Genomic DNA, 27978 nt, shown 5'->3' with positions numbered 1-27978 from the left:
TGATGTTACTGTTCGACAAAGTTTGAATGTCAGTTGTATGATTTCCCAGACCACAAAATGTGACCGTTTTTTTCTATTTGTGATAATGCAATGCACTACAGTAAATTTTATTTTCTTTCAAATCAATCTTATTTACTAAATGCATGCTGAAATAACTAATGTATTTTTCAACTTGAAGCAGTTACTTTCTGGTATTTTGCCCACTCAAACAGTGGGTGGGATTCTCCGGTATTCGGCGGGCGGGCCGTACCGGCGCCAAAGAGTGGCGTGAACCACTCTGGCATCGGGCCGCCCGGAAGGTGCAGAATCCTTCGCACCTTTGGGGGCTAGGCCGGCACTGTGATTGCCGCCGCGCCAACTGGCGCCGAAGGGCCTCCGTGCTGGCTATGGCAGAGCTTTACGCATGCCGGCGCGGAGTAAAGAGTGCCCCCACAGCACAGGCCCGCCTGCAGATCAGTGGGCTCCGATCGTGGGCCAGGCCACCTTGGGGCCCCCCCGGGGCCGGATCCCCCCCCCCGGGGCCGGATCCCCCTGTGGCCGGATCCCCCCGAGGACTCCACAGGCCGCCCTCAGAGCCAGATCCCGCCGGTACAGACCTTGTGTCATTCATGCCGGCAGGACTGGCCGAAAACGGGCGGCCGCTCGTCCCATCGGGGACCAGCGAATCGCCGGGGGGGGGGCCACTGCCAAATGCCCCCGACCGGCAAGGCGCGATCCCCGCCCCCGCCAAAAGACCGACGCCGGAGAATTCGGCAGCCGGCGCTGGAGTGGCGGGGCGGGATTCATGCGCCACCCTGCCAATTTTCCGACCTGGCCGGGGGGGGTCAGAGAATCCCGCCCAGTGTGTGTGTTCACAAGTAACTTGCTGTGCTACTCAAGTATTTTTCCAACAGCTTTAGCTGCAGATGCATAGGAAGAAACTTGATGCACAGAAGCAATTCATAGTTTTTAGGTTTTCCGTTGAGCAAATGCAGAGGGTTGTAAATCTGTGGAATTCCCTACCCAGTGTACTGTGGAAGATAATATGTTGAGTATACTCATTGCTGAGATTGATTGGTTTTTGGACATTAGGGGATAGTGCAGACAGGTGGATGGGAATTCAGCCCTGATCTGATATAATGGTGATTCAGGCTCGAGTGGCCTATTCCAATGCTACACGTAGACATACAAGTTAATGATTTCAACACTTAAGCATGGTAGCACAGTGGTTAGCACTATGGCTTCACCGCGCCAGAGTCCCAGCTTCGATTCCTGGCTTGGGTCACTGTCTGTGCGGAGTCTGCACTTTCGCCTTGTGTCTGCGTGGATTTCCTCTGGGTGCTCTGGTTTCCTCCCATAAGTCCTGAAAGACGTGCTGTTAGGAAATTTGGACATTCTGAATTCTCCCTCTGTGTACCAGAACAGGTGCTGGAATGTGGCGACTAGGGGCTTTTCACAGTAACTTCATTGCAGTGTTATGTAAGCCTACTTGTGACAATAAAGATTATTATTATTATTAAAGATCTGCAAATATCTAAGAAGGATATTTTAATATGGAATTTGTAACTTTTTGATCTTGGCCTGGATGTCCATTGTATGTTTGGAATACATGATACATGCAAATACCTTGCTGATGCATGCAAATACCTTGTCGATACATGCAAATACCTTGTCAACACTGCAGTGCAACGTGTTTACATCAAGCTGCAACAAATTACCATATTTTTGCAAAACAAATAACAGCTGTTGCTGCCTTTGACAGCATAATGCCATGTTGAATATTAACCTTGAAACTACTTGAGTGTAGCACAGTGAGTTACTTGTAAACACACACAACTTCTCTCATAGTCTTTCTCCTACATGAAATTCTTTGGTATGTTAATACAAGAAGTGATTGTTTTGTGCAACTAACATGCAACAATATAATTAGCTTTCCAAACAAGCTACATGGTGTGTGCATCATGAATGAAACGGCAATGGTTTCAGCACTTTTGAGCAAGAGTTTGGATGTGAATTTGCAGTATTTGTTGCATCTGATAAGAAAAATTAATTAGAACAGGCTAAGGTTTACCCAGCTACGCTTAATCACGTGCAATCATTTTGATACAAATCACCAACTATGGTGATGAAGTGGCACGGTAGCACAGTGGTTAGCACTGTTGCCTCACAGCTCCTCCAGGTTCGAATCCCGGTCACTCTCTGTATGGATCCGGTCTGCACATTCTCCCCGTGTCTGTGGGGGCTTCCTCTGTGGCTCCACCTTTCTCCCACAGTCCAAAGATATGCAGGTTAGGTGGATTGGCCTTAGTGCCAACAAAGGTTGGTTGGGGTTACAGGGATAGGAACGAGGTGTGGGCTTAAGTAGGGGGCTCTTTCCAAGGGCTGGCGCAGACTCGATGGGCTGAATGACCTCCTTCTGCACTGTAAATTCCATGGATTCAACATAATTATACTTTGGAAAGAAGTTCACTTCCTGTTCCATTGCCACCTTTATGGAAGTGGGCATAACTGGCTTGGCCAGCATTTATTGCCACCCCTAATTGCCCTTGAGAAGGTGATGGTGAGACACCTTGAACTGCTGTAGTCCATAGGAAGTTTCAGGATTTTGACTAGCCAACAATGAAGGAACGGTGATATATTTCCAAGTCAGGATTCTGTGTGGTTTGGAGAAGAACTTGCATGTGATGGTGTTTCCATGTATCTGCTGCTCTTATTCTTCTGGGTTGTAGAGGCTGTGGGTTTGGAAAGTGCTGCCAAAGGAGCCTTGGTGAGTTCCTAATACTAATAATCTTTAATAATCTTTATTATTGTCACAAGTAGTCTTACATTAACATTGCAATGAAGTTACTGTGAAAATCCCCGAGTCGCCACACTCCGGCGCCTGTTTGGATACACTGAGGGAGAGTGCGCGTGGGTTTCCTCCTGGTGCTCCGGTTTCCTCCCACAGTCCAAAGATGTGCTGGTTAGGTGGATTAGCTATGCTAAATTGCCCTTAGTGTCCAAAATTGTCCTTAGTGTTGGGTGGCATTACTGAGTTACGGGGATAGGGTGGAGGTGTGGGGTTGGGTAGGGTGCTCTTTCTAAGAGCCTGTGCAGATTCGATGGGCCGAATGGCCTCCTTCTGCACTGTAAATTCTATGATTCTATGTCCTGGAGCTGAGATGATTGACCTCCAACCACCACAACCATCTTCCTTTATGCCAGGTGTGACTCCAACCAGTGGAGTTTTCCTCCTGATTCCTATTGACTGCTGTTTTGCTAGGGCACTTTGATGTCATACTTGGTGAAATGCTGCCTTGATGTCAAGGACAGTCACTTCTCACCTTACCCCTTGGGTTCACCTCTTTTATCCATGTTTAGACTAAGGCTGTAATAAGGTTAGGAGCTGACTGTCCCTGGAGGAACCCAAACTGAGCGTGAGTGAGCTGTTTATATCTGAGTAAGTGCTGCTTGATAGCTCTGTTAATGACCCCTTCCATCACTTTGCTGATGACGGAGAGTAGAATGGTGGGGCAGTAATTGGCTAGTTGGATTTGCCCTACTTTTTGTGGACAGGGCATGCCTGGGCAAATTTTCACATTACTGGATAGATGCCAGCGTTGTAGCTGTACTTGAACAGGTTAGCTAGGGGCGTGGCAAAGTCCAGAGCACATGTCTTTGGTACTATTATTGGAATATTGTCAGGGCCCATACCAATTGCAGTGCGCAGTGCCTTCAGTCATTTCTTGATATCCCATTGAGTGAATCAAATTGGCTGAAGACTGGCATCTGTGATGATGGGGCTCTCGGGAGGAAGCGAATAGGATCATCCACTCGGCACTTCTGGTTGATGAAGTTTACTAATGCTTCAGCCTTGTCTTTTGCACTGATATGCTCCATCATGGAGGGTGGGGATACTTGTGGAGCTGCTGCCTCCAGTGAGTTGTTTAATTGTCCACCACCATTCATGGCTAGATGTTTCAGCTTAAATCTTACACTTTAGTTATGGGATTGCTTAGCTCTGTCTGTTGTATGCTGCTGATGCTGTTTGCCATGTAAGTAGCCAGTCCTGTGTTGTAGCTTCATCAGGTTGACACCTCATTTTCATTGTTGCTGCTCCTGGCATGCCCTCCTCACTCTTCATTGAATCAGGTTTGGTAATAATAGTAGAGTGGGGTATATGCTGGGCTACGAAGTTACAGATTGTATACAATTCTGCTGCCGCTGATGGCCTAATTCGCCTCATGGATGCACAATTTGAGTTGCTAGTTTTGTCCAAACCTATCCCATTTAACACCGTGATGGAGTGTATCCTTAATTTAAAGACAGGACTTTGTGTCCACTGATGATTGTGCAAAAGTCACTTCCACCAATACTGTCATCGACTGTCATGGCATCTGCAACAGATATATTGGTGCAGATGAGGTTAAATAGGTTTCTCTCTTCTGTTAGTTCCCTTACCACCTGTCCAGCAGCTGTGCTCTTTAAGATTCAGCCAACTCGGTCAGCAGTGGTGCGACCAAGCCACTTTTGGCAAAGGACATTGAAGTTATCCATCCAGATAACGTTCTGTGCCTTTGCCACATCCTTTGCTTCCTCCAAATGGTCTTCAACAAGGCGGAGTGCTGATTCATCAGCTAAGGTGAATGGAATCAGCAGGGGGTTTCCTTGCCTATGTTTGGCCTGATGCCAGGAGAATTCTGGGGTACATAGTTGATGATGCGAACTGCTAGGACTACTCCCTCCTGAGTGTATACCACCAACACCTCTGGACAGGACATTCCCAGGGCTGATGATGGTAGTGTCAGGCACATGGTAAGGTATGATTTTGTGACTATGACTGTCAGGTTTTTGCTTGACCAGTCTGTGGGACAGATCACCCAATTTTGGCACAAGCCCCAGATGTTAATAGACTTTGCAGTGTTTGGTATTTGCCATCGTCATTTCCAGTGCCTGATGGTCCGTCCTTTTTTGTAGACTTTACAGCAGTTTAATACAACCAAGTGGCTTGCTAGGACTTTTCAGAGAGCAACTCCGAGTCAACCCCATTACTGTGGGTCTAGAGTCACATGGCGACCAGTCAGGGTAAGCATTTTAGTGAGTTGAATTTTTACAGCAATTAGCAGTGGCTTAATGGGCACCGTTATGAAGATCCAGAATTCTAGATTTATTAATTGATCTGCATGGTAGCACAAGTGGCTAGCACTGTGGCTTCACAGCACCAGGGTCCCAGGTTCGATTCCCCGCTGGGTCACTGTCTGTGCGGAGTCTGCACGTTCTCCCCGTGTCTGCGTGGGTTTGCTCCCGGTGCTCTGGTTTCCTCCCGCAGTCCAAAGACATGCAGGTTATGTGGACTGGCCATGCTAAATTGCCCTTAGTGTCTAAAAAGGTTAGGGGGGTTATTGGGTTATGGGGATAGGGTGGAATTGAGGGCTTAAGTGGGTCGGTGCAGACTCGATGGGCCGAATGGCCTCCTTCTGCACTGTATTTTCTATATCCATGTAAAGGTTCCACCAGTTGCCATGGTGATATTTGAAGCCGTGTTCCTGGAGCATTTAGCCTGAGCCTGGATTACTAATCTGGAGACATTAGCACTACACCACTGCCTCAGCATAGTCACTTGGTCCTTACAAAATGAAGCTGTGGTTGTTTAAATGGGAAGCTGAAAGAAAAATAGCTCTTTGCAAGCCAAGTTTATCATTATCATTTTCAAATTGCAGAAAATAACCAGCATCATGATATAATGAGGCACCTTTTTCAAGAAATCTAAGATTGAGTGAGAGAATAAACTGATGTAACGACTCAAGTGGTTTGTGTAAACCTCTAGTGGTGGCTGTTGAAAAATGAGTTAATTTAGTAGAAATGCTGTGTAATTTGATTTTATTTCTCCCAGGTTGTCAAATTGTCAGCTCTTCCAGGTGGCCTGGGTATGGTCTCTTTCACAGTATATGCTTCAAGTAAAAGTCCCCAGGATAAGGATTTAGTCAAGCCTGAGCAGGTGAGATTTTTTTTTCAAAACATGTTTAACAATGTGGGATTTTTCTTTTCCCTATTTTAATTTGTGAAGTCACCAGCCAAACATGTTCTAGTGAAGGGTGTATAATGTTGCTGAATAACTCCAGTTTTTCTCATTTCGTAATCTGCCTGTGGTAATTAAAATAACATACTAATCATTTTAAATGAGATCATGCAAACTTGGAAAACTGTTTCATGTAAATGAAACATTTTTCCATTCCCCAACTTCAATTACCTCCTGTAACTTGGTGATGCAGTTTATGTCTGTTCAGTGACGTCAGGATTCAGCATTAAGAGAATGAGTGTTCATCTAGACCCTGGTCCACGTACAGAGGTTGGTAAAGTTGATCAAGGAGAGGCCGTTCATAGAATCACTCAGTATAGAAGAAGGCCACTCGGCCCATCGATTCTGCACCGACCCTTTGGAAGGGTACCCTACCGATGGTCAGTCCCCCAACCTGTCCCCTTAACCCAGCAACCCCACCTAACCTAACCGTTTGGACACTAAGGTGCAATTGATCATGGCCAATTCACCTACCTGCACATTTTTGGACCGTGGGGGGAAACCGGAGCATCCGAGGAAACCCACACAGACATGGGGAGAAAGTGTAAACTCTATACACACACAAGGAAGTCGGAGTCCCTGGAGGTGTAAGGCAGCAGTGCTAACCACTGTGCCACCATTGAATTAGATTGATTTGTTACCTATCTGTTGGTAGGGCTGCAAGCCTGAATGGCACTCAGATTAAACTCCTTAATACAATTTTGAAGAATGAACCTGTACTTATGTAGAATCATAGAATCTCTACAGTGCAGGAGACCATTTTTCTGCACATCAGGTCTGCACCGACCAAGAGCACCCCATCCAGATCCACTACCCTGCCCCATGTTGCATCTTTCACATCCTCGGCACAGCCCAAAGCAATTCACAGCCAATAAAGAAATGCTGTCTACAATTTAGTCATTGTTGTAATGGAGAAATGAATGGCAGTCAATTTGAACACCTCTTCAAATTAATATGCTTTTCTTCAAGTTGTGTCATGGCAATGTCTGCATATACCTGAGGGATTAAATGTCTTATTTGAACGATGGCACTCCCTTATCATCCCTTTTGCTACTGCAACCTAGTCCTCCCTCTACAACAGTGAAATCATTCTGATTGTACGTTTCCACCATGTAGCTGACTTGGAAAGTTAAATTTGCAGAAAGAACTGCTGAACGGTTCAGTGTCTATTATGATTCAGCTGCAAAGAGACCATTTAATGAGGCACATCTTTACAGTTAGGAAGTTGATGTAATGCACACACTTATTTTGCGGTGACTTGTACAACTCTACATGCTGCTTCTCAAAGAGTTCCTGGTATTTGTTGTCCATCCAACAAGGGCTAATGTTCACCCTTTTTGATTGAAATTGCGAAAGGGGAAAGGTATGAGGCATGAGTTGGCTAAGAAAGATTGGGAAACTGTGTTGAAAGGTTATGATGATGGATGCGCAATTGCTAATGTTTAAGGAACAGTATTATTTAAGGGATTTTAGGGATTGCAACATCCATTCCTTGTGCAAAAACACAGCAAGGAATGCAGCCCAACCATGGCAGATTGGATGGTGACTAATATAACCCCACTATTTAGAAGGAGGGAGGGAGAAAACAGTGAATTACAGACTAGTTTAACATCAGAAGTAGGGAAATTGCCAGAGATTATAAAGGATGTGATAACAAGAGACTTAAATAATGATGATCACATTCACCCTGTGTCAGCGTGGGTCTCACCCCCCACAACGATGTGCAGGGTAGGTGGATTGGCCACGCTAAATTGCCCCTTAATTGGAAAAAACTAATTGGGTACTCTAAATTTAAAAAAATATATCAATGGGATTAGACAAATTTAATATGGATTTATGAAAGGGGAATCATCTTTGACAAGCCTACTGGAGTTTTTTGAGGACATAACCAAAAGAATAGATAAAGGAGAACCAGTGGATGTGGTGTGTTTGGATTTTCAAAAAGCTTTTGATTAAGTCCCACATAAGAGGTTAGTGTGAAAAATTAAAGCATATGGGATTAGTGGTAGTTTATTTGCATGAATTCGTTGACAGACAGGAAACAAGAGTTGGCCTAAATTAGTCTTTTTTGAAGTGGCAGATAGTGACCAGTGGGGCCATGGAGTGCTCAGCGGTGGGCTCCAGCTCAATGATTTTGATGTGAGAACCAGGTAGTAGTGTTCTAACAACATGAAACTTGATGAGAATGTGAGTGGTGAGGAATGTTAAGAGGCTTCGAGGTGATTTAGACGAGTTACGTGAGTGGGCAGATACATGACAGATTGGAGTGCAACCAGGATAAATGTGGAGTTATATCCTATACGGCCCATGGCACCAGGTTCAAAGCGGGCTGTCAGCGGCATGCGCAGCTGCATGGCTGCCTTTCCAGCTGCGGTAATGGTGTTGCCTACCCATCCACCCCGGCCCTGGCAGAAAACCCTGTTGTAGCAATGGTAGAGGGAATATGAACTCTTATATTTTGAATAATCCCGGAGTCGGCTTCCGGCGGGGGAAGAGAGCGGTCGCGGATAGAAGAGTTCCTGAGGGGGAACACAGTTGCGTCACTTTCCCTGCGAAGAACTTGCCCCTAAGTGCGCCAACTTGGCCGACTGGGCCCCTGCACAGCAAGAGAGTGCGGAAGAAGAGGAGCAACCCGGACTCCAAAACGGAGCAAAGTCGGAGACCTGAGCGCTCCGGAGCAGAGCGAGCGACAAAGAGAGAGCCCCCCGGGGAGAAGGAGAAGAGGCCACAAGGGACCGGAACGGTAAGCTGCGGCCCGGGAGAGGGAAGGTGTGCGAGAGGAGCCGGGGCCGGAGACCTGGAAACGACTGGAGAGAGTCAGCCCCCCCCCCCGAATAGAGATAGCGGATCGGAGCGCGGGCCGGCTCAAGAAGCCTTTCTCTCTCTCTGGTCCCAGGGTGAGTGAGGAGGAGAAAAAGAAAACAAGAACTTCCTCTTTTGGGGGTGGGGGGCGGGGGAAACTTAGAAAAGATAACTGTTAAAGGGACAGAAAATTGCCTCTCTTTCCACGTTTCTCAAAAAAGAAAACCAAACTTGCCTGAACAGAGGGGGAGAAAAAAAAAGAAGGGGGGAGATAAAAAAAAGGGGGGGGAAAAAGTGGGGGGGGGGGAAGAAAAAGGTTGGGAAAGATGCCAGAAGGGAGCCAAAGCAGTGGGAGAAAGGACACCAAAAGCAAACTGGGCAACACGCGAGCCCACTCAGACGAGCTAATCGGCGCACGAAGCGGCGGAATGGAAGCCTCGCCTCAACAAAAGGAACTGGGCAGACAGGAGCATTTTCCCCCTGGGCCAGAGGGGAACTGGAAGGCAGCCTTTGCCGAGGCGCTGAGGGAACACCAGCAGGAAAGTAATACAGGGACCAAAGCAGACATGGAGGCCGCAGTACAGGCAGCAATGACCAAGGCCCTGGCGGAGGTGCAGCTCGCCCCGGGCAGAGCAAAGAAGAAACTGGAAGCCCAGGAGGGGACCATTAAGGAGCTGGAAAAAGCCGCGACTGACATGAGCGACCGGATCACGGCCCATGAGAAAGAGGTGGCGAGACTGGGCACAACGCAGTGGAGCCTGAAGAGCAGGGTGGCCGACCAGGAAAACCGCTCAAGAAGACAAAATGTCAGGATAGTGGGCCTACCAGAGGGGATCGAAGGTAGAAAACCCACGGCCTACGTGTCTGAGATGCTGGGCAACTTAGTGGGGAGGGAAACTTTCCGCAACCAACCAGAAATGGACAGAGCACATCGGTTGCTGCACCCAAAGCCCATGGTGGGGAACAACCGAGGGCAGTTATAGCTAAACTAAACTGCACCGGTACAAAGACAGGGAAACAATCCTGTGCTGGGCCAGGCAAAACAGAACCTGCGAATGGGAAGGACACTTCATTAGAGTGTACGAGGACATTGGGGCAGACCTCACCAGGAGACGGGCTGAATTCAATAGAGCGAAAGTAGCCCTTCACAAGAACAATGTGCGCTTTGGTATGCTGTACCCAGCGAAACTCTGGGTCACAAACCAAGAAAGAGAGTATTTCTTTACAGCCTCCGCCGACGCAAACCGGTTTATCGAGAAACACGGGCTGGAAAACCAACAGCGAAGGTAGAAATACAGGGCCCCTGGCAAGAGGCAACAACATACCGGGGGGGGCGGGGAGGGGGGGGGGAGGCAACGCCAGGCCCACCCCCACCATGGCGAGAACGTGGGAGCCATTCACCCAATTATTCCGGGACTTGTTTGTGGCCAACAAACGAGCAGAAGATAGCCAGGTAGCCAGGAACCAGGGGAAAGCAGCCAAAGCATGAGAGGGAGAGATAGACCGGGAGAGGGGGTGGGACTGCTTAATCTAAGAAGAAGGAAAGGTGAACCACAAAGGGAGGGGGGGGGGGGGGGGGGGGGGAGAGAGAGGGGGGGGGGGGGGGGGGACAGGGAACAATAGAGGAGAGCCAGGAAGGTGAGGGGGGGCAGGGAAACGTTAACTAACTTGACATCCACAGGAACAAAGAAAAAGGAGAATACAGGCGGAGATGGGAGGGCTGGCAGAAGCGGTGGTGTGCACGAGAAGACAACGGCGGCAAAATCCATCCGGGGGAAGCAAGGAGCAAGACCGGCACCAGACCCATTCGAGGAGTGCCCTCCGGAATTGGCTCTCCGGCACATTTATTTAAAAAATAATAATATTTTGACAAATCTCCAGTTTATTAAAGAAGGTACCACTGAAGAGTGGAGATGGAGAAAGGACTTAAATACACTACTTTTCAGTTCCTGCTTCTCACACTGCATATCTGCATACTACAGATCTCAATGAGTGCACTTGTGCACAAAACGGCTTGTAATTCAGCAGTAGGGCTGGAATGTTCCGTTTTTTAATACTGGTGTGATCTTCCGGTCCCGACCGCAGAGAGGTGCATTCAGTGGGAAACCCGGTTGGAGTGGGACCAGCAGATCCTGCTACTGACCAATGGCAGGCCTCCTCCGCCGCCACAAAATACGTGGTGGGGCGTGTGGAAAATCCTGCCTGAGTTCTATGGGGAATGTACGGGGAATGTACCGCTATGCAGAAAGTGTCTTTTTATATAACGAATAATGCTATGTACTCCCTCTGAAGATGACTAAACTACCTTCCTGAGAGCTGAATGATATTGGCCAAACTAATTGTCATTTCAGTCAAAAAGTTAGAGCATTTAAACAATAGCTATCCTTATACCTTAATGTACATGATAAAATCTTCTATTTTTATGTACGATTTTTGATGCAAAATCATCTCTGCAATTGTGATGCAAAAAAAAACCTTGTTTTCATTTATTGGAATGTAATTTGTTGTTTTTAAGCTTTCAGTTTACAATGAACCTTCCACAAACTCTAAGTACGTCACTGAACAGCCTGGTTGGCTCCTACAGCGGATTTCTGGTGTGAGGCAAACAGTTGAACCATTTGCAGCTCAATGCAAGGTACTGTATAATCACCCATTTGCGTTTACTTGTGCTGTGTGTGCTGTAAAATTATTTGAGCCAAAAATTTGTGCAAATATTTTTACAGCAAGATTCAAAACGATGATACATTTCTTTTGAAATTCCAAATGTCAGCACAGAACCTCCAAAATTGTTTTACAATTTAATATCGGTCATTATTTTGTTGGAAAAAGCCTGTAAATATTGTTTGAGTGAAAGAAAATCTACGGTTACCGTTGACTCGACTTTTCACATTTCACAAAATCCTCACTACGACGGGTATTGAGCCAATGAAATGACCCTGGGAATGGGTATAGGGTAGAAAGCGCCACTCGCTTGTTTAAGGAAAAATCTGCTCCCAAGAGAAAGATTAAAACATTAAAACATATTTACCTGTTGGGTCGCTGCAGCATGTACAACTTTACTTAAATGGTTTTGTGACCACAATCTATTCATGTATTTACATGATTTTACAAGGATGCAATGGTCATAAAACATTCTTGTATTTTCTGAAAAAGAAGCATCTAGACACTGTTATGAATGAATACAGCAGATCCTTATGAACACTGCATTGGTTGCACTCTATGACTAAGTATCGGATCTGAAAGGATGGAACGATCTGATGAAAGTGTGCTGTTTCTGCCCAGTTTTGGCTTGGTGCTTATGTATTTACTTCCAATCACAAACAATCAGTTTTTAAAAAATGACTGAAAACGTATTTCATACATTATTGCACATTTTATTGATTAATGGCTGGACAGAGGAACAATTCAAACATGAACAATCACGGCAAATTGATTCAAACTGTAAATGACTGACTTGTTCCCATTATAATTGTAAGTGTTTGGAAAATGCAATGCTACAAGGGGTGGTAATTTCCTAGGATTATTAATTTCAAAAAACTGAGCAGGAACCAGTTAGTTTGAAATTGATAAAATAGAATTGACATTTTCCACAAATAGTTTACATAAATATGTCCTACAGTGGTAAGAAATGTAAAAGTCTTATTTAAAGGCTAGCTTATTGCATTATAGAGCCAGAATTTTACACCACAGAAAGAGGCCCTTCGGCCGATCGTATCTGTGCTGGCCCTCAAACATCTATCCAAATCCTATTTTCCAGCACTTGGGCTGTAGCTTTGTATGTTATGACATTTCAAGAACTCCTCTAAATGCGTCTGAAGTGATGTGAGGCTTCCTGCCTCTACCAGAATTTCAGGCAGTGAGTTCCAGATTCCCACCACCTTCTCGGTGGAAAGGTTTTACCTCAAATCCCCTCTAAATCTCCTGCTCCAGAGCAAAATGGCTAGATGTGGATCTAGCGGGGGGAGGGGGGGGGGGGGGGAAACAGGGTTGCTGCTGCATTGGCCAAAAGGGAGCTGGAAGTAGGAGAGGTAGTCGGGGCGGGGGTCCGCCGCCTGGGGGACTGGAGGGTGCGGGAGGTGTGGGCACGTGGCTGGCCTAGAAAAGGAGATGGCTAGTCGGCAGGGGGGGGGGGGGGGTGCGAGTAGCCCCCCCAATCCGGCTGATAACTTGGAATATGAGGGGCCTGAACGGGCCGGTCAAGAGGGCCCGGGTGTTCGCGCACTTAAAGGGACTGAAGGCGGACGTGGTTATGCTCCAGGAGACACATCCGAAGGTGGCAGATCAGGTTAGGCTGAGAAAGGGATGGGTAGGGCAGGTCTTTCATTCAGGGCTGGATGTGAAGAACAGAGGGGTTGCAATACTGGTGGGGAAGCGGGTGTCGTTTGAGGCAATGAATATTGTAGTGGATAATGGAGGTCGATATGTGATGGTGAGCGGTAGGTTGCAGGGGGTGCGGGTGGTACCGGTGAACGTATCTGCCCTGAATTGGGATGATGCCGGATTTATGAAACGCATGCTGGGTCGCATTCCGGATCTGGAGGTAGGAAGTTTGATAATGGGGGGGGGGGGACTTCAACACGGTGCTGGACCCAGCACTGGACCGGTCTAGGTCCAGGACGGGTAAGAGGCTGGCTGCGGCCAAGGTGCTCGGGGTTTATGAACCAGGTGGGGGGAGTGGATCCATGGAGGTTTGTCAGGCCGCTGGCCAGGGAATTTTCTTTCTTTTCCCACGTCCATAGAGCCTACTCCCGGATAGATTTTTTCATTTTGAGTAGGGCGCTAATCCCGAAAGTGGAGGGAACGGAATATTCGGCCATAGCCATCTCGGACCATGCCCAGCATTGGGTGGAGCTGGAGTTGGGGGAGGAGAGGGACCAGCGCCCGCTGTGGCGCCTTGATGTGGGACTATTGGCGGATGAGGAGGTGTGCGGGGGGTGCATTGAAAGATATTTGGAGGCCAACGACAATGGGGAGGTGCAGGTGGGGGTAGTCTGGGAGGCGCTGAAGGCGGTGGTCAGGGGAGAGCTAATCTCCATTAGGGCCCACAGGGTGAAGAGAGAGGGGAGGGAGAGGTTGGTGGGGGAGATTTTAAGGGTGGACAGGAGGTATGCAGAGGCCCCCGAGGTGTGGCTACTCAGGGAGCGACGGAACCTCCAGACGGAGTTTGACCTGTTGACCACAGGGAAAGCAGAGGCACAGTGGAGGAAAGCGCAGGGGGCGACGTATGAGTATGGGGAGAAGGCGAGTCGGATGCTGGCACACCAGCTTCGTAAGAGGGATGCAGCGAGGGAGATTGGTGGAGTTAGGGATAGAGGGGGGAAATACGGTGCGGAGTGCGGTGAGAATAATCAAGGTATTTAGGGACTTCTATGGGGATCTGTACAGGTCTGAGCCCCCAGCGGGGGAGGAGGGGATGCGACGATTCTTAGATCAGCTAAGGTTCTCGAGGGTGGAGGAGGAGGAGGTGGCTGGTTTGGGGGCACCGATCGGGCTGGAGGAGCAGGTTAAAGGATTGGGGAGCATGCAGGCGGGGAAGGCCCCGGGTCCGGATGGGTTCCCGGTTGAATTCTACAGGAAATACGTGGACCTGCTGGGCCCGTTGCTAGTGAGGACTTTCAATAAGGCGAGGGAGGGGGGGACCTTGCCCCCGGCAATGTCTAGGGTGCTGATTTCTTTGATCCTGAAGCGGGACAAGGATCCACTGCAATGTGGGACAGATGTGGGAGGTGCTCGGGAAGCCCGGCAAATCATGTCCGTATGTTCTGGTCGTGCCCGGCACTGGATGGGATTTGGAGGGGTTTTGGAGGACTATGTCCAAGGTGGCGAAAGCCCGTGTCAAGCCGAGCTGGGGGTTGGCACTATTTGGGGTAACGGACGAGCCGGGAGTGCAGGAGGCGAAAGAGGCCGGCATTCTGGCCTTTGCGTCCCTGGTAGCCCGGCGGAAGATTTTGCTATTATGGAAAGATGCGAAGCCCCCTAGTGTGGAAGCTTGGATCAATGACATGGTAGGGTTCATCAAGCTGGAGAGGGTGAAGTTTGCCTTGCGAGGGTCTGTGCAGGGGTTCCTCAGGCGGTGGCAACCGTTCCTAGACTATCTCGCGGAGCGTTAGGAGGAGGTCAGCAGCAGCAGCAGCCCAGGGGCGGGGGGGGAGGGGGGTGTGAGGGAGGGGGGGTGGGGGGGGGGGGTTCTTTTGGGGGGGTGTTTGGGTGGGTGGGGGGGGCTTCCTATTGGTGCTTTTAAATGTCATATGGGGGTTATCGTATATAGGGGAAATCCAATGTATAATTTTTGATTGTTGTGTTCTTGTTTCTTTTTGTTGCGGCGGGGGGGTGGGTGCGGTTTGTTGAAAATCTGTTGAAAAATTTGAATAAATATATATATTTTTTAATTAAAAAAAAATCTCCTGCTCCTTATCTTAAATTTATCCCCTCTGGTTCTTGACCCCTCTACTAAGAGGTCTTCCTATCTACCCCATTTATGAACCTCATAATTTTGTACACCTCAATGAGGTCCACCTTCAGCCTTCTCTTCATAGCTGAAACATTCCAGCCCAGGCACCAGGTGAATCCCCTCTTCAACCTTTCTGGTGCAATCACATCCTTCTGACCAGAACTGCACACAGCACACAACCTCTGACCTAATGAGCATTTTATACAGCTCCATCATAACTTCCGTGCTCTCATAATTCTGTGCCTTGGCTAATAATGGTAAGTATATTAACCACTTTATCTACCTCCAGGAATCTTGGACATGCACACCAAGGTTCCTCGGGGCCTCTGTATTTCCTACCATTATGGACGGCACGGTAGCACAGTAGTTAGCACTGTTGCTTCACTGCTCCAGGGTCCCACGTTCGATTCCTGGATTGGGTGTCTGTGTGGAATCTGCACGTTCTCCTGTGTCTACATGGGTTTTCTCCGGATGCTCCGGTTTCCTCCCATAGTCCAAAGATGTGCAAGGTTAGGTGGATTGGCCATGCTAAATTGCCCTTCGTGTCCAAAATAGGTTATGGGGATGGGGTGGAGGTGTGGGCTTCGGTGGGGTGCTCATTCCAAGGGTGGTGCAGACTCTATGGGCCAAATGGCTTCCTTCTGCACTGTAAATTCTATAATTCTATGATCATACTGTCAATTGTGTATTCCCGTACCTTGTCAGTCCCCCCAAAATGCATCGCCTTTCACTTTTCGGGATTAAATTCCATTTGCAACTGTTCTGCCTATCCAGCCTGTTTATATCATCTTGCAATCTAAGGTTTTCCTCCTCACTATTTGCCACTCACTATTTGCCACACCACCAATTTTTGTGTCAGCTGTAAACTTACCTCTTACTTTTGTGTCTAGATCATTAATGTATACTACGAGCACCAAGAAACCAGCACCAATCCCTGTGGTACACTACTGGACACAGGCTTCCAGTCACAAAAACAACCTTTGACCATCACCCTCTGCCTCCTGCTGCTGAATCAATTTTGGATCCCATTTGCCAAATTGCACTGGCTCCCTTCTTGACCAATCTAAAATGCTGGTGTCCATGGGGCAAACATCAACTGGATTGCCCTCATCTACACACATAGGGCGTCATTCTCCGACCCCCCGCCGGGTCGGAGAATGGCCGTTGGCCGCCGTGAATCCCGCCCCCGCCGAAGTCTCCGGTACCGGAGATTGGGCGGGGGCGGGAATCGGGCCGCGCCGGTTGGTGGGACCCCCCGCTCAATTCTCCGGCCCGGATGGGCCGAAGTCCCGCCCAGAAATTACCTGTCCCGCCGGCGTAAATCAAAGCTGGTATTTACCGGCGGCGTGGGCGGGCTCCGGGGTCCTGGGGGGGGCGCAGGGTGATCTGACCCCGGGGGGTGCGATCGGGGCACACCGATCCGCGGGCGGGCCTGTGCCGTGGGGGCACTCTTTCCCTTCCGCCTCCGCCACGGTCTCCACCATGGCGGAGGAGGAAGTGACTCTCCCCACTGCGCATGCGCGGGAAACTGTCGGCCGCCGCTGACGCTCCCGCGCATGCGCCGCATTTCCACGCCAGCTGGCGGGGCAACAAATGCCATTTCCGCCAGCTGGCGGGGCAACAAGCGCCATTTCCGCCAGCTGGCGGGGCGGAAATCCCTCCGGCGTCGGCCTAGCCCCTCAATTTGGGGCTCGGCCCCCAAAGATGCGGATCATTCCGCACCTTTGGGCCGGCGCGATGCCCATCTGATTGGCGCCGTTTTGGGCGCCAGTCGGCGGACATCGCGCCGTTGGGGGAGAATTTCGCCCATAGTGTCCGCCACAAAAAATTCAATCAAGTTTGTTAGACATAATTTCTCCATGCCACAGTCTTGCTGAATATCCATGATTAATCTTTGTGACTCCCAAGTGGAGATAAATTCTATCCCTCAGAAAGTTTTCCAATTATTTCCCTGCCATTGATGTTAGACTCTGTCCTGTAATTACCTGGTTTTTTCCCTACTTCCCTTCTTGAATAATGGCCCAGTTGTGATTCTTTTGCCTAACAAGGAGTAGATCATTCATTTTCTAGTCTATATAAATTATTGTTAGGTTAGTTAAATATTCATGAATAAATGAAGCAAATATGGAGTTCCTGACTGCAGCAAGCCCTCACTTAAAGTTATGGTTATGAGCCTGAAAATCACAACTTTAAATGGCACAACTTTGTGAATCATGGGCTCTCAAAGGAATTGACATTAGAGCCAAAGTTAAGTTCCTTTGGACATTTCACGCCAAGAAACATCAATTTACACATTCAAATACTGTACCATACATGTGCATAGTATGTATTCATAGCTGCAATAGCTTGCAAAATAAAAAGATGGGGTTATGGGGTTACAGGGATAAGGCAGGGAATGTGCCGAGGTAGGGTGCTCTCAGAGAGTCAGTGTAGACACAATGGGCCGAATGGCCTCCTTCTGCACTGTGACGATTCTATGAAAAATCACTGAATATACCCAAAATCCTATATACATTGAAATTAAATAACACTAAATCATCCACACAACTGAGTAGCACAGTTTCTCTGCCTCACTCACAGCACTCTTGAAACTCAGCTCAGCATTTTGCTTGCGTTTTCCCAATCTGTGTCTCCCTCCTTTACTATGTGTCCCTCTCTCCTGTCCCAGTCTGTTTCTGTCTCATTCTCACTTTCTCTCCTTTCTCACTCACTCTCTTGTCCCACTCTCTCTTGTCCCACTTTGCCTCTCTCTCTCTCTCTCTCTCTCTCTCTCTCTCTCCCCTTCTCTCTCCTTCTCTCTCTCTCTCTCCTTCTCTCTCTCTCTCGCTCTCTCCTTCTCGCTCTCTCTCTCTCTCTCTCTCTCTCTCTCTCTCTCTCTCTCTCTCTCTCCTTCTCTCTCTCTTCCTCTCCTTCTCTCCCTCTCCTTCTCTCTCTCCTGCTCTCTCTCTCTCCTCTCCTCTCTCTCCTTCTCTCTCTTTCCTTAAACCATAAGACATAGGAGCAGGATTAGGCCTCTTGGCCCATCGAGTCTGCTCTGCCATTCAACCGTGGCTGATATTTTCTCATCCCCATTCTCCTGCCTTCTCCCCATCTCTCCTTCTCTCCTCTCTCTCTCCTTCTCTCCTTTCCCACTCTCCTTCTCTCCTTTCCCACTCTGTCTCTGCCTCTGCCCTGCAGGGTGCTGAACAAGGCGATTTGGAAAAGTTGGGGTTTGTTCATAGAATTTATGGTGCTGAAGGAGACCATTCGGACCATCGAATCTGCACCGGCCCTTGGAAAGAGCACCCCACCCAAGCTCGCACCTCCACCCTATCCCCGTAACCCAGTAACCCCACTTTACCATTTTGGACACTAAGGGCAATTTAGCATGGCCAATCCACCTATCCCGCACATCTTTGAACTGTGGGAGGAAACCGGAGCACCCGGAGGAAACCCACGCACACACTGGGAGAACATGCAGACTCCGCACAAACAGTGCCGCAAGCCGGGAATCGAACCTGGGACCCTGGAGCTGTGAAGCAACTGTGCTAACCACTGTGCTGCCGGGTTGCAGCAATGGAGTTGGGAGGGCCACACAAGAAGCCGGAGGGGTGGTGTGGGGTGAGAAGCTTTGCCCCTCCCAACCTCCCCACCCCCAGGTTTCTCACTGTATCAAATCAGCGGCCGACAGCTTCCCATCCCTGACCTGAACCTGATCCAGGATCACAAGCCTCGATTTTTCTCTCCCTGCAGCCTGGGTCTTTGGTGATGGTGCGAGTCCAGCATCACAACGTGGCAGGGCCAGAGGGCAAACAATATAAAATCCTAAATGACAAAGTAAATCAAAAAGAAAGGTCCCGAAGAGAATTCAAGTGAAATAACTAATCCGGGGCGAAATATAGTGAGGACTTGCTGTTCTCTTGAAGACTGGAATGGGACTTATGGAGGTATCGGAGAGTAGTGTAGACCAGACCAGTAGCTGTGCTGCTCCTACCTCTGGTTTCTTATTCAAAATCACAGTTAGCACTCATCCTCGAGAGAAATCTGAACCCAAACTGCTTCAGAATTGGAAGGGTATAAAAGCCTCAAATGTGGAATGGTATTATGCTACAGTCTCTGCTGCCAGTGCATTCAGGAAGTAAAACTAAATACAAAGTGCAGTTCCAAAGGATAACCGATGTGATTGTGATGATTCTGAGTATCAAAACCTTGATTTTCCTGTGTGTGCATTGTGGAAGTTAGACCCAAAACTGTGTCCATTCCTGCACCCATTCTCCCAATCCCAACATATGCAACAATAGCAATATCCTGCCAATCAAAATAGAATATGCCTGAATATAAAATTTGATGTCAATAGGGCATATTATGAAGTGTCTTAATTGCACCATTTAAGTAAATCAAATGCTATGAAACAGAAGTTTTAAATCTAAGAACTCAGGAGTAGGAGAGTCAAGTGGAACTTTCCTACCTGAAAAATAAGAGTCTTGATATATTACTGAAGGAGGCTATTAAAATAGACAATACAAATGAGTACAGAAGGCAGTGTTGGGACTATATGAAGGTCAATAGGTTAGGTCAGTGTTTTTTTCTGGGGACTAATTTTTACCAGCCGGCCGACCTTCGCTACCCACCATTTTCTCTTGCCTTGTTTGCTGCTGACAAAATGGGGGAATCGCAATCGCGCCCAATGCACGTTTCGTCGACATTCGGGGGTTGTGACCTGTTCTCTGCCTCCCTTCAGGCAGGAAGATTATATTGAATTTTTAAAAATAATCTTGTCCTGCGTCTCAGATTGCAGCAACCGGCTTTTAACAATGCCAGCTGCGAGCAGCCTTAAAAAATAAAAAAATGCGGGCGTACTGTGCATGCTCAGACTGCGCCCGCATTTTTTGATATGGTCCCGGCCGTCATTTTGAAGGCCGCTCGCAGCCGGCTGTTGCGTGCAAATTTGTGCAATCGAGGAGCGCCATGATGCACGGCTCCGCAACCCTCCCGACACCCGCCCGGGACCCACCCCGCGGGTCGTGACCCCGACTTTGAAAATGCCTGGGTTAGGTTGATGTCTGAATAACGATCCTAATGCTGTTTCCTGTTCCTAAAACTTAAGTTCATTCTTTACTGTAAAGGTAGTTTGTGTTAGTAAACCATCCTTTATTATTGTTCTTGTACCATGAGATTTTACAGTATGTATTTCACGTTTTTAAAGATTCCTGTCGTTTGTGCTGGTGATAGGTCCATTTTCAAATACAGCCAAATATTAATTCTTCATTTTTTTTACCATTAAGCTCTCACTTCACATTGCTGAATTTTAATTGCCAAATACTTCGGCTTTTCTGTTTAGCACACCATAAAATTGAATTGACAACATTTGTCTATATTTATAAATGGTTTAAATGTGCAATGTGCCATTCACTTTTTATGTAAGGCAGCGTTGCTGCGGAGCATCATTTGTTTGAAAGAGGTCTATTGTTCTCATTGTGGAGTATTGGTCACTTATTAAAATTGAAGCTTTTCCTCTCTTGCATTGTTTCACTGTGTTGCCTGGGTGGTTTTACTTATTTATTTTGGGTTTAAGTGTATTTCTGCTCCTTGTTTACATGAACTGCTGGAACTTTTGGTGTAGAAAATGGTAGCAATTGTTTAATGTTCCACAGAGGCCCCACTGTCACTGCCACAAGATATATTATGCCTCCATGTCAGCTGAAGGTATGTTTCACTATCTCTTCACAAATTGCTTCAACCATGTCCAGCCCCTGCATCATTGTTGTCACAACATTTTATGACTGCCTACCACCATAAAGTTGGATTCTGTTAGCAGCGATTAATGACTTTTAATGACTATACATTAACATCAGTGAATGTTAATTAAGAAAGGTTCTTCCATTTAAATTTTTCTTTTTACCACTTTCCCATGCAGTCATTTTCTTGCTTGATTTATTTCCATTCTCTATCTCACTATTTGTATTGAAAGTTTCTGGCAGCTCCCATATCTTTTTTAACCTCTCCCCATTTCTATTAAACAGTTAATCGTTTTCTCCCTTTTTTTATGCATTGAGCAAAGCTGGCTTCTACTAAGCCGGCATGTTCCTGGCTGTCATGTTCTGAAGAAATAAACCAAAGCTGAGAATTTTTGTTAACCTGCCCACTGCATAATGTTTATATTGATATGGATCACTTATCAAATGGGTTAGCAACCTTGTTTTTTTCAATCTTTCATCAATAAAGCCCCAATAATCTATTACGTGACTGTTTTTCTCATTCAACTCACCAGTTGCCCCAGTAACTTCCACATTTTGATACATGTAAAAGGTCTGTTTTGGAGCCAAAGAGAAACCGATTATTTAAAATTGGGTCTGTACCACATCAGACCAGTAAAATATGTGAAGCGCAATGATTACTTGCATAAATTTCAACAGGAAGCCAAATATTTGCATCTGCTCAGTTATCACCTCGGCAGACTCAAACAGTAGATTATTGAACATTTTATTACTAAAACACTTTGATGCTTCAAGTGGTTTGTTTGATCGTGACGTTTAAGGGGCATCTTGACAAATACATGAATAGGATGAGAATAGAGGGATACGGACCCAGGAAGTGTAGAAGATTTTAGTTTAGATGGGCAGCATGGTTGGCACAGGCTTGGAGGGCCGAAGGGCCTGTTCCTGTGTTGTACTTTTCTTTCTTTGTGGTACATTAGCTGGGGAAAAGTTGTATTCCAGTGCATAGGTAAGCCTGGATAGAAAGATGAAGAAAAGGGATCGAAGAAGTTGACAGCAGAAGAATGGATCCTGGGCCTGTGAAGCAAGGCACTATCTGGGGTGCCAAGAAACATAGAGAAGACTGTTGTTAGTTTTAGGAAACTGTTAAATCAACAAAAACTTGCATTTATATAGCTCCTTCACTTAGCAAATTGTCCGAAAGTGCTTCATGGACGATGTTAATCCAAGCCACAGAGGGAGAAAGCAGGATAAGAGACAAAAGCTTGTCAAAATAGGTTTAAAGAAGCAACTTAAAGGAGAAGTGAGAGGTGTAGCATCTGAGCAGTTTTGGGAGGGAAATCTAAAGATTAGGACCTAAGCTGCTGAGAGCATGGCCATCAATGGTGGAGCAGTTAAAATCAGGGGCATGCAAGTTGCCAGTATAGAGGGGTGTAGAACTCTCGAACATTGAGCTGGAGGATGTACATCATAGGGGTGTAGGGTTTGCAAATGATTTATTAAAAATTATACCAGGACCTAGTGTAGGCCTTAAGCACCGGGATGATGGGTGAATTAAATTTGGTGTGAGATAGGACACGCGCAGTGTTTTAGATGAGTACAACCTTTAAGAAGAGTGGGAAATGGGAGCTGACAAGGAGTGCATTACAATCATCAAATCTGGAGCTAACAAAGCATGGATGTGGGTTTCAGTTGCAGATGAGTTGAGGACGAGTTGGGCAATGTTGTGATGGTGGAAGTATGCAGTCTTGCTGGTGGTTTGGTTCAGCCTCTCTCAGTTGCCAGGAAGAATGGAATCAGTGGCTGGGCAGCGGAGCAAACTGAAAACACTGACTTTGGTCTTCCCATGTTTAGTTGGAGAAAGTTTCAGTTAATCCAATACTGGATGGCAGACAAGCAGGCTGACAAATCCGAGACAGCAAGGGATCAAGAGAAGTGGTGATGAGGTAAGCTGAGCTCCTCAACTTGCATATGAGACCTGACGCCATGTTTTCGGACAATATCTCTCAAGGGGCAGTGTGTCAATGAGAAATAGAAAGGAACCAAAGATAGAATCTTGAATGAATCCAGCATAACTGCAGGAATGGAAAGAGAGGCCATTGCCGGCGATTCTCTGGTTGCAATTGGATACTGAAGAATGGAAGTGGGTGAGAGCAGCCTCACCCAGCTGGACAATGGAACAGAGGATGGTGTGGTCAACCATGTTGTAGACTGTAGGTAAGTTGAGGAGGGAAAGTTCCCCATGGGCACATAGAATGTCATTTGTGATTTTGGTCAGTACCATTTCAGTACTGAGGCAGGGATGGAAACCTGATTTGGTCAAATTGCAGAAAAGACGGGCACTGATTTGGGAGGTGGCATGTTGGAGGATATTTAGAGTATAAACAGAATCTGGAATCGGATGTTGCATCCATTGGTATCTCTTGGTGTAACAATGAAGGAAAAATGCCACTGGGAACATTTTCAGAAGCATTGCCACTGGTCATGTGCACTAACAATGTTGCTGCAACTGAAGAAGAGTGCGAAAATAAAATATAAAATAGAAATCACGTGTGGTTAAAGAGACAAATCGCGAGTGGTTAAAGAGACAAGTTGTGCAGAAAAATGAATTTACAAGAACAATTTTTTGTGAGGAATGTTCCAGGAAAAGATGATAGAAATTCCCTTTGTGAAACTAAGCTGGTTTGATGCAGCTTCCTTTTGAAAAAAATGCCTGTTTGCAAACTCTCTCTATTTCCTCCATTGCCTGTCCTGTGTATTGGCATAATTGCTGTCTCTGCAGTCTGCCCACTTGTTCTCAGAATGCTGTGGTGCTTGCAGGTGATGTAGGAGACACTACACAGTCCTTGCTTCTCCCGGCATTAACATTGAATTATTTGCTGAATTACAACATAACCTTTTCTTAACTGCAGATCAGCTTTAATTGTATGCACACAGGATAGATGTTATTGTAGCATTGTTCATATAGTTCTGGTCCCAGAGCAAGAACATTTACGCTTATAAATTACTCTTGTGCAATTAAAGAAGACCGTTTAACATGCTGGAGTTGCATTCTGCTATTTTAACTGAGACATTAAACACTTTGTTTAAAAGTGAATAGGTTATCACTAGATTTTAAAGTAACAAATGAGAACATGTTGCATGCACACACATTTGGCTGTTAATATTGGTAACAGTTGTCTTTGACAGCTTATTCATGTTTCACGCACCCATTCAGGTTTATGGGGGGGCGCAGGGGGGCACAGTAGATAGTAAAGCTTTTCAAGGAAAAGGCAGAAGATTGGATAAGGTCAAGGTGCTTGAAGGAAACCAGAGAGAGAAATTCAGAAAGATCAAGGGGTCATTGTAATGGATACCACAACACTACCATAATTGATTTGGCTGAGTGATTGAAAGTGTAACCCAGCACAGAGGCTTTGGTGAGGGCCATGTCCATGTCCACACCTATGAGCAAAGCTTCAGTTGAAGTCAAAAATTATTTGTTCTGGGGATGTCGGTTAAGGAAAGGGTATTTTTACATAGTTCCATGGGATCCTTAAAGTGCAGGTTGGGGATCTTGTTTTTCATATCTGATCTAATATATTCTGGAATAGTTTCAGCTGACAACCTTCTGACCCTGAGGTGACATTGATACCAACTGAACTAACGCTTTCTTACAGGGTTTTGGCTTTCAAGTACAGCCCTGAAACCTTTCCTGGAATATTGTTTTTCACCCAGATAGAGTTAATAAACCAGAAATGTGATAACCAGATTTTATTTTCCAATCTGCTAGTGACAACGTTTTAATAAATTTATTTCTATCAGAGATGTAAAAATGCCTGAATCAGCACAGTTTGTTATGAAAATAAAGGGAACCAACTATTTCTCTGAACTGTACTGTTCACATATTAGTGGTTATGTGCAGTATTTCAATCAAGATATTAGAACTGTGGTCTGAATCTTAAAATGATGCCGTTGTTCTGAAAGAATTTAACATAGAAGGTTTGTAATTATCGATGACATCCATAATATGCAATGAATGAGTTGCTCCAAGATTTGAACCCAGTTTCTTTGGAAATAATAACTCAATTTTAATGTTTTAACATTTAGGCCATAGCTGTAATATTTTTAGGATATAGTAACTTACTGTATGTGAGCATCACAATGCAGTGATTCATGTTGTGTTTCCTTTATTTACATATTTTCTGTCTGTGCTTGTTTTGTGTTATATTTTCAGTTATTAAAGATATTGGTTCTCAAACCATTGTGGTGAATAGATTGCCTAAGCAGAAACTGATGTCATTATTTTTCCGGAAGAATTCTTAAGTAAACAATTATTCCACTTGTGTTTCTGTGAATAGTAAGAACTTTGTGACGTGAATTAAGAATGGTAGATACTGCTTGAAGAAGTTTAAATCCTCAAAACCTCACAAAGATTTACCAGGATGTTGCCTGGAATGGAGAAGTAGGTCTTACGAGGAAAGGTTGAGGGTGCTAGGCCTTTTCTCATTAGAAGGGCGAAGGATGAGGGGCGACTTGATAGAGGTTTATTTTTTTTAAAAAAATATATTTATTAAGAATTTTAACACAATTTTTCACCCTTACAAACAAAGCCCCCCCCCTGTAACAAAAAGAAAGAAAGCACACATAGCAAGACATGAACATGGTAAATCGATATGATACAGAGCTTTGTACATTGGATTCCTCCCGTACATGTCAGTTTTTCAGATCATTCATGTATTTTCTTGCTCAAATACCCCCCAAATAACCCCCCCCCCCCCCCCCCCCCGGGTTGCTGCTGCTGCTGACCGACCTTCATCTAACGCTCCGCGAGGTAGTCTAGGAACGGTTGCCACTGCCTGTAGAACCCCTGCGCAGACCCTCTCAAGGCAAACTTTATCCTCTCCAGCTTGATAAACCCTGCCATATCATTTATCCAGGCCTCCACGCTGGGGGGCTTTGCCTCCTTCCACATTAGCACGATCCTTCGCCGGGCTACTAGGGACGCAAAGGCCAGTATGCCGGCCTCTTTCGCCTCCTGCACTCCCGGCTCGTCCACTACTCCAAATAGTGCTAGCCCCCAGCTTGGTTTGACCCGGACTTTCACCATCTTAGATACTGTTCCCGCAACTCCCCTCCAGAACCCCTCCAGTGCCGGGCGTGACCAAAACATATGGACATGGTTCACTGGACTTGCTGAGCACCTCCCACATCTGTCCTCCACCCCAAAGAACCTACTCAGCCTCGCCCCCATCATATGCGCTCTGTGAACTACCTTAAACTGTATCAGGCTAAGCCTGGCACACGAGGAGGAGGAATTAACTCTACTTAGGGCATCAGCCCACAGCCCCTCCTCAATCTCCTCCCCCAGCTCCTCTTCCCATTTACCTTTCAGCTCCTCTACCAAAGCCTCCCCCTCTTCTTTCATCTCCTGGTATATCACCGACACCTTGCCCTCCCCGACCCATACACCCGAGATCACCCTGTCTTGAATCTCCTGTGCCGGGAGCAACGGGAATTCCCTCACCTGTCGCCTCACAAAGGCCCTCACCTGCATGTACCTGAAATCATTTCCCGGGCGTAGCCCAAACTTCTCCAGTGCCCCTAGGCTCACAAACGTCCCATCAATGAACAGGTCCCCCAATCTTCTAATCCCTTCTAATGCCAGCTCTGAAACCCCCCGTCCATCCTCCCTGGGACAAACCGATGGTTACCCCTGATCGGGGACCACACCGAGGCTCCCATTGCACCCCTGTGCCGTCTCCACTGTTGGTAGAGGTTTATAAGATGATCAGGGGAATAGATAGAGTAGACAGTCAGAGACCTTTCCCCCGGGTGGAACAAACCATTACAAGGGGACATAAATTTAAGGTGAATAGTGGAAGATATAAGGGGGATGTCCTAGGTAGGTTCTTTACCCAGAGAGTAGTGGGGGCATGGAATGCACTGCCTGTGGAAGTAGTTGAGTCAGAAACATTAGGGACCTTCAAGCGGCTATTGGATAAGTACATGGATTACGGTAGAATGATGGGGTGTAGATTAATTTGTTCTTAATCTAGGACAAAAGTTTGGCACAACATCGTGGGCCGAAGGGTCTGTTCTGTGCTGTATTTTTCTATTTTTCTAAATGACAAATTTGATTGTGTTACAATAGCTCAGGTCTCTGAACTAAAAAAAATCTAGTTATGATAAAACATGACCTGGTTTTCCATTTTCAGTGACGGGGTTCGATTATTAAGCCATCAGGTCAACAGCACTCTAGTGATGAAATTGTGCTTCACATGGGAAGAAAATATCCCAAAATAACTGCCTGATAATAGTGTGTGCATCTCTCAGCCTGTGCATGGACACATTCTGAGAATGATTGCATAGGCCCTGCCTCTTTTTTAAAAAAGAAAATCACTTAAGAGTTCTTGCCGCTGAATTTTGAGGGCAGATCCGACACCAAGTTCGTCGCATCCAACTTCCAAACCATAGAAATATTGCAAAATACAGCAGGGGATATTCTTATCTCATTTAAATATGTTGTGCATGTATAGGATCCCTACAGTGCTGTAGGAGGCCACTTGGCCCATCGAGTCTGCATCAACCCTCTGAAAGAGAACTCTACCTAGGCCCAATCTCCTGCCCTAACCCCACCTAACCTGCACATCTTTGGACACTTAAGGGGCAATTTTAACATGGCCAATCCACCGAACCTGTGAAATGGAAGGAGGCAGGTACACAGTCAAGTACATTTGGATAAAGCAAATACCCACAAGCAGCAACTTAACTTTACCTGTTTTTTTTATGTGAGGGAGGAATATTGGCTCACATGCCAGGAAAATGTTGTGCTCTTCTAAAGTAGCATGATGCCATCTTGAAATTTGGGTCTCCATTTTGATGTCTGCCCTCTGAAGATGGAGCACGCCTTTAGTACTGCACTGACATGTCAGTCTCAATTCTGTGTTGAAGTTATTTATTGACTTATTTTGAGAACTGTTCTTTAAACAGTGAGCAACTTTGCTTTATTT

At 46.5% G+C, this 27978-nt stretch overlaps 1 protein-coding gene across 4 annotated transcripts in view; it reads left to right on the top strand.

Moving 5' to 3' along the window:
- The window catches only part of LOC140420936 (MICOS complex subunit MIC27-like), a 94209-nt gene that overhangs the window by 23868 nt on the left and 42363 nt on the right, over positions 1-27978 (top strand). For 2 of the 4 annotated variants that reach the window (XM_072505104.1, XM_072505105.1), the window contains exons 2-4: positions 4936-5043; positions 5852-5956; positions 11355-11474. In XM_072505104.1, coding sequence (XP_072361205.1) covers positions 4936-5043; positions 5852-5956; positions 11355-11474 — 333 coding nt within the window. The remainder of the gene's footprint in view (positions 1-4935; positions 5044-5851; positions 5957-11354; positions 11475-27978) is intronic. The other 2 variants (XM_072505106.1, XM_072505107.1) reach the window with 1 other exon arrangement.

Source organism: Scyliorhinus torazame, chromosome 5, assembly GCF_047496885.1.
Source record: "Scyliorhinus torazame isolate Kashiwa2021f chromosome 5, sScyTor2.1, whole genome shotgun sequence".
Taxonomy (NCBI): domain Eukaryota; kingdom Metazoa; phylum Chordata; class Chondrichthyes; order Carcharhiniformes; family Scyliorhinidae; genus Scyliorhinus; species Scyliorhinus torazame.
This window is presented reverse-complemented; position numbering and strand designations above follow the sequence as displayed.